Below are 7,319 nucleotides of genomic sequence, written 5' to 3' on the forward strand. Positions count from 1 at the left end.
TCGGGAAAATATCAGTATGCAAAAAAATATCAAATACATGAAAACATAAATAATATAGAAATGTTACAAAAAGTTTTTCCTTGTGTAAATATCAAGTTAAAACCATGATATTTTAAGATACAAAATATTTTCAAAACATCACATTTTTTTTTCAAAATTGAGCTGAATAATTCTATGGGTCCATCACCTCAGTGTAACAAGTGATCCAGCTCTACCACCACGGGGTTGGAAGTGAGGCCAGCAGGGTGGTTGTGAGGGTGCTGAGATGAAGACACCAGATCAAACCAGAGTGGCGCACAGGCGTGTCCATAGCTTTCAGAGGTGGCAGGGTGGTTGTGGGCCCCACCCTGGGTTTTCCTCACTTTGATGAAGGTTCTCAGACATAAAGAAAAGGTGATCCATCTCTGGAAAAAATCAGAACATTACCAAAGCGGGGTGGGGATGGAGCAGTAATGCACTTCAATGTACCAGAGCACAAAAACAATCCAATAAAAACAAAGAGAATAATTAACATACTGAAATACTACATTCAGAATAATAACCCAATCTAACAACCATATGGAAAATGAGAAAGCACCAAACAGAACATAGATCTAACTGGACCTCAAACAGAACAAAGACACCGCCTTTGGCAAGTAACAAAGCGAAAACAAGACCACTAATGAAGACCCAAAGTCCACCCAACATTCATCACTGTCCACTGATGAGATTAGTGAAATGAAATCTTGAGATGAAGGGATTTATTCAGCCAGGATTTCCATCTGCAGGTGCTTTTAGAGGCAACCTCGACATTGTGAAGATCTATTCCCTGTTTCTTGCAGAGTATAAAGTTCCTCACACCATATGATCCTATCGATTCCCTCGGGCACAATGCTGATCAAAATGGCCCACGAATGAATCAGAACTATTGAAATTGCAAGCAACCTAACAGATCAAAATGCACATTAACCAAGCAAGAAAGAAAAGGGTTGTGATCACTTGCCATCTGATCCACCATTTGCACAGTAAAGAAGGAAATTGTTGAAGTCTGACCCTAGAACAGGGAGCCTTCCCTCTTGCGCATACAACTTGAGCGTCTGCTCGATAACATCCATCACTAATTTATCTGCATTCACCAGAAATCGGAGGGGGCCAGTGCTTCCCATGACGGTAACACTGATTAGCAGACGATTGCTCTTCATCTTCACCAAATAAAAAAAAAGCAGAAAAGAAACAAAAAGGATCAGATAAAGCACTTCAAAGAAGATTCACCACCATCAAATTTAAAAACTGTACAGATGTTTCACATTATTATATGTTTCACATTATTATATGTTTCACATGCCAACTCCACCTGTGTATAACTGTTTAGTTATACACTGCCGGTCCCAAGCCCAGATAAAGGAGGAGGGTTGCCGTAGGCCCGTGACAGCCAGCATAAAAACTTAGTCATACCCTATGAATATGAACCAATATGAGAATTTCGTTGGGGTGTTCCCTACTGAGCGACGCGCTGTACTCTATAGGCCCGGAGGCAGTGATAAATGGGCAAGGGTTGCTAGGTCGTCGCCCGGAAGCGATGCGTCACACCGACGCCCGGGTGTGGTGTCAAATAGGCAAGGGTTCCCTCACTTTGTTGGACGGGTGAGGGTAAAAAAGTTAGTCCAAGACCATAAAATTAGGTTAGCCACTTGGAACATAGGATCTTTAACTGGTAAGTTGGTAGAGTTAGTAGATGTTATGTGTAGGAGAAAGATTGATATTTTATGTCTACAGGAGACCAAATGGGTAGGTGAGAAAGCAAAAGTGCTAGAACCTTGGGGATATAAAATTTGGTATACATGAATAAATAGGAATAGGAATGGAGTAGGAATGGTTATGAGTCGTGAGTTTATAGATAATGTAGTTGAGGTCCGTAGGAAGGGTGATAGGATTTTACTCATTAAATTAGTATTAGGATCGGATATTATTAACATTATTAGTGTTTATGCACCTCAAGTAGGTTTAGATGATCTTAGCAAACACTTGGTTTAGGAAGAGGGAGTCTCACCTAGTAACATTTAAAAGTGGGGTTAATACGAGTCAGATAGATTTTTTCCTACTTAGAAGGAGAGATAGGGGTTGTTGCATCGATTGTAAGGTTATACCGGGAGAAAGTGTTGCTACACAACGTACAATCTTAATTTTAGATCTTAGAATTAGACAATGCCGCAAAAGGGATAAACATAGGATAGATCCTAGAATTAAGTGGTGGGCACTAAAAGGAGCTAAACAAGGAATGTTTGTAGAGCAGGTAGTTAAGAAAGTTGATTAGTGTTTCGAGGATGATTCATAATCAATGTAGAATAAGATAGTGGGTGGCATGAGAAAGGTGGCTAAGGAGGTATTGGGTGAGTCTAAAGGCGGTGCACAACTAGGTAAGGATACATCGTAGTGGGACGAGGATGTCAAATTAGCTATTAAGGTTAAAAGAGAGTGCTATAGAAATCTAAGTAAGAGTCGTGATAATGAGAATTTGGAGAAGTATATGATAGCAAAGAAGGAAGCTAAAAAAGTAGTTCGGAACGCGAGGGATAAGGTATATAAGGAGGTTTATGACAAGCTGGATACCAAAGAGGGCGAGAAGTATATTTATAAGCTTGCAAAGATGAGAGATAGGAAATCGAAGGATCTGGGTATGGTTAGATGTATCAAAGATGAAACATAAAGGGTTTTAGTCAAAAATAAGGAGATCCTTAGAAAATTTATTTTGATAAGCTATTTAATGAAAGTCATGCTCAAGATCTTGGAGACTTCTTCATTCATTTTCATGAGATGAATCGTGACTTCATGCGCAAGATTCAAAAGAAAGAAATTACAGAGGCTTTAAAGAAAATGTAATCAAGAAGGGCAGTTGGCCCTGATGGTATACCTATCGAGACTTGGAAATGCTTGGGAGAGAAAGGTTTAGAATGGTTGACAAATCTTTTTAATAAGATTTGGCGGACAAATAAGATGCCCAATGAGTGGAGGAAGAGTACTTTGGTGCCTCTACATAAGAATAAGAGTGATATACAAGATTGCACAAACTATCATGGTATAAAACTCATGAGTCATACTATGAAACTTTGAGAGAGAGTGATTGAGTCTAGGTTGAGGAAGGTTGTCATGATATCGGAGAATCAATTTGGTTTTATGCCTGGAAGATCAATTATGGAAATTATACATCTTCTTAGACAACTTATTGAGAGAAATAGAGAGAGGAACAAAGATTTGCATATGGTTTTTATTAATTTGGAGAAGGCATACGATAGAGTACCTAGGTACGTTCTCTGGTGGACAATGATGAAAAAAGGTGTTTCTCTCAAGTACATTAGTATAATTAAGGATATGTATGAAGGAGTAGTAACCAATGTCTGCACTTGTGGAGTGGTGACAATCAATTTTCCTATAACGGTTGGGTTACATCAAGGATCTGCTCTAAGCCCTCTCCTATTTGCTATAGTGATGAATGAGCTTACGAGATCAATTCAAGAAAATATGCCGTGGTGTATGTTGTTTGCTGATGATATTGTTTTGATTGATGAGTCTAGAGCTGGGGTTAATGCTAAGTTAGAAGTACGGAGACAGACATTGGAAGCAAGAGGTTTTAAGTTGAGTAAGAGTAAGACAGAACACATGGAATGTCAGTTTAGTAATCAACGAAATAGTGATGGAAGTGTAGTGAAGCTTGGTGAGCAAGAAATACTGGTAGATGATTGTTTCAAATATTTGGGATCTATCATTCAAAAGTATGGAGAAATTGATGGAGATGTAAATCATAGGATAAAGGTTGGGTGGATGAAATGGAAAAGTGCAACTGGAGTGTTGTGCGATCGTAGAATGCCATTGCGGTTGAAGGGAAAGTTTTATAGGACGACAATTAGACCCGCTTTACTATATGGTACGGAATGTTGGGCTGCCAAGAAACATCATTTTCAAAAAATGAGTGTAATTGAGATGCGTATGCTTCGATGGAAGTGTGGAAAGACACTAAAAGATAAGATTAGGAACGAGGAAATACGTAAGAAGGTAGGCGTTGCATCCATTGAAAATAAGATGAGTGAGAATCGTTTACGATGGTTTGGGCATATTCGGCGAAGGCCTAATGATGCTTCGGTTAGAAGGATGGAGAAATGGGAAAATATATTAGCTAAAAGAGGTCGGGGTAGGCCTAAGAAGACTTGGATGGAGATGATAAGAAAGGATATGAATGCTTTGAACCTCACTGAGGACATGACATTGGATAGAAATGAGTGGAGGAGAAGGATTCATGTGGATGACCCAAAATGATTTTCTTTTTTGGTTCATATCGCTGGCCCCAATTGTTTTGGGATGAAGGCGTAGTTGTTGTTGTTGTATATGTTTCACATGCCATTGGCACAACATATCCAGGGCATGCAAAACATGCAGACCTTTAAATCCCATGATTAGCACCAATTAGCTTTGCATGTTCATCAAAGATATAGAGACACAAGATAGCAAATAAATAACCAATGAAAATAACAACAAATTAAGGACCAGATAAATCAAAAGCTACCTATATGCACTGCATGCCTGCTTAAGATAGTTTTAACTAAAACTCGTTCCAAAGTTTGCCAACATGACCATCATTTTCAAAATCTAGAAAAGACGGTATCTGGGGATAATAAATTCATTCACCATTCTATGACCATATATAAAAAACAAGGGTGTTTTGCAAATTGGTCCCTGCCTTATAGTCAATTTGCAAAATAGTCCGTCTTATGCCATTTTGCAAATCAGTCCTCGCCTTTCTCACCATTATTACAAACTGGTCCTTCTGTCAACAGCTGTTAGTTTGACCATGGTTAACTGGTCACCAAAATACCCTTCATCAAATAATTGTTGGTGTATTAGCATTTTGCAAATTACTCCCTACCTTATTAGCATTTTGCAAATTGGTCCTCCTGTAAGGGCAGATCATCAATTTGTCTGCCCTTTAACAGTTACCGTCAAGAAAGCTAACAGCTGTTAACCTCGAGGAATGATTTGCAAGGGTTAATGAAAAGGCAACACAAAATGGCACAAGGCAGGGACTAATATACAAATCAGTTATAAGACATGAAGCAATTTGCAAAAAACCCAAAAAACAAAGTACACACAAGGGGGCGGCACGCACACATATATATACAATAAATGGTACCCGTTAGGTGCAAAATGGAGCCTTTTTATTTTATTTTTAAATTTTGACAGTACAGATGTGATCTATGTACTTGATTTTATAGGAATCAGCTCTAGGAGCATTCCATTCTGACACATGGGTGGGTTTTTATACGATTTAAAAAATCAATGGTCCAAAATCTTTGTAAAATTTTTAGGCTCCAAATATCATTTTTTTCATCCAAAACACATGATCCAGGTGTGGATTCCCCGTAAGTCAACCATGCCCAATACATTTATGGGATCGGAACTGCGAAAAAAATACCAGGACAGAAAAACCACCCATTTAGCATGCATCATTTTGCACCTAAGGTGTGAGCATCTCTCTCTCTCTCTCTCTCTCTCTATCTATCTATATATATATATATATATCTATATATATATATATATATATATATATATATATGGGTTAATATTTGGTGCTATTGAAGGCACCCAATTACATAGAACTATTGAGCTGAAAATTATAGGTTTTAGATTCTTTTTAGATTAAATCCTGTAGATGCCATCTACAAGTTTTGTTTAGTGGGAAATGAATGTTGAATCATATCATTGCAACACTCAAATTTCATAACTCAAAAAAACATATTTTTTGATCAAAATTACATGATCCAGGTTTGAACCCTAACAAACAAACCATCCTAAAGACATCTATGTGGTCAGATTGTGTTGATAAAACTTGAACCTATGATTACCAGCTCAACAGTTCCATATAATTCGGTGCCTTCAATAGCACTAAATATTAACCTTTATATGGTCAGCTATATATATATATATATATATATATATATATATATATATATATATATATATATATATATATATATATATATATATATATATATATATATATATATAACAGCTAATCCATCCATTTCTGAAACTAACAATCATCCATCCCGTTGTCATTCTGGTGCCCACAAAAGGAAAAAGCCACAAGCACAAAAACAAAGCATCCATTCATCAAATAAACTCTGATCTTATCGACTCCAACCGATTATACAATCAAAGAAACAACAATCGAATGACATGAATTCCCAATCAAAAATGAAAAAAGCAAATTACCAAATAAAGAACCATCAAATCCAATCGAAACCCTTCGATTCAAATGCATCAATTCACGACCAATTAAAGCGAAAATAGGAGAAATCGACCTCCTCACCTGATTCTTCTTTTCCGATTGCAACGAGTTAGCCATGAACTTGAGCGACTTCAGAACCCTGCTCTTGTTCTCATGAGAGTGGCAGAATCCGTCCTCCATCTCGATTGAACAGAATAAGATCAAGTTTCAGGGAGAAGTTTTCGTGGCGGGAACGCAGAATCTGGAGCTCCGCCGACCGATTAGCGATTCAGGGATCAACGCCTAGGCAGCGGTAGTACCAGCCCTCGGCACAGGGTCCGAAAGAGTGCACGGCCGGCCTCCGCTCGGTAGCCAGCATCAACCCACGAGTGCCCACCATTCAAAACCGCGAAAATCGATCGTGGGGACGTCCGATTCCTCTCGCCGGAGATCTGGGGACGGTGAGGATCGATCTAAACGGGGTTTTCGCGAGGTGGGTAGGTGGTGAGGAGGAGGGACGGGGGGTAGCCGTAGCTCTCTGCTACTGCTATCTCCCGTCCGGAAAACTTCACAAGGGGCTTCCTTCCAACTTCGTCTCTCTTATCTCCTCCTCGTGAACAAGAGACGGAGAGAACAGGAGGGTTGGGATCCCAAATATCAGGATTTCGGTAGCGACAAGAACGGGATCTTCGCGCCCAAGGCGGTTTTTTGGGGTGTTTTGGCGTTAGGAGGGGGGAATGGTGAGTGGTGATTAGTGAAGACCTAAGAGGGGGCTTCGATTTTTATGGGGCGTTTTGTGATGTGGGGCTTCTGTGCCCTTAGCCCTAGTCCTAGATGGCCGTTTTATAGGGGAGGGGCGGTTTTAAGGTTGTGAGTAGGGGGTGTCAACGGGCCTGCTTTATCCTGACCCGACCTGAAACAAATCCTATAGGGTTCGGGTATGGTGATAAATAATAAGACCCGTTTAAGACCCGAGTCCGGACCTGAAGGTCCTATTAATACACGAACCCGGTTATAGTTTATGAAATATTATAACAGACCCGGACTCGCCCAGAGTTTCTTAAAACCCATAAATTTTCAA

The 7,319-nt window shown here is 39.3% G+C and overlaps 1 protein-coding gene across 1 annotated transcript; it reads right to left on the minus strand.

Annotated features, from left to right (window-relative positions):
* Positions 1–503: 503 nt before the first annotated feature.
* On the minus strand, positions 504–6,575 carry LOC149827275 (uncharacterized protein At4g22758-like). The gene is made up of 3 exons (XM_090019241.1): positions 6,341–6,575; positions 983–1,181; positions 504–873 (listed from the first exon to the last, which is right to left on the minus strand). Exons 1-3 carry the CDS (start codon positions 6,437–6,439, stop codon positions 710–712), a joined length of 462 nt encoding a protein of 153 aa, XP_089875367.1. The 5' UTR covers positions 6,440–6,575; the 3' UTR covers positions 504–709.
* Positions 6,576–7,319: the final 744 nt, after the last annotated feature.

This window comes from Nuphar pumila, chromosome 10 (assembly GCF_984573655.1).
Source record: "Nuphar pumila chromosome 10, dmNupPumi1.hap1.1, whole genome shotgun sequence".
Classification (NCBI taxonomy): Eukaryota; Viridiplantae; Streptophyta; class Magnoliopsida; order Nymphaeales; family Nymphaeaceae; genus Nuphar; species Nuphar pumila.

Bases quoted from the DNA above. Each gene is read 5' to 3' on its own strand.
- LOC149827275 (XM_090019241.1), bottom strand. From the start codon at position 6,439: ATGGAGGACGGATTCTGCCACTCTCATGAGAACAAGAGCAGGGTTCTG. The intron at 1,182-6,340 runs GTGAGGAGGTCG...TATTTGGTGAAG, and splicing joins AATCGGAAAAGAAGAATCAG to ATGAAGAGCAATCGTCTGCT. The intron at 874-982 runs GCAAGTGATCAC...CATTTTGATCAG, and splicing joins TGCAAATGGTGGATCAGATG to CATTGTGCCCGAGGGAATCG.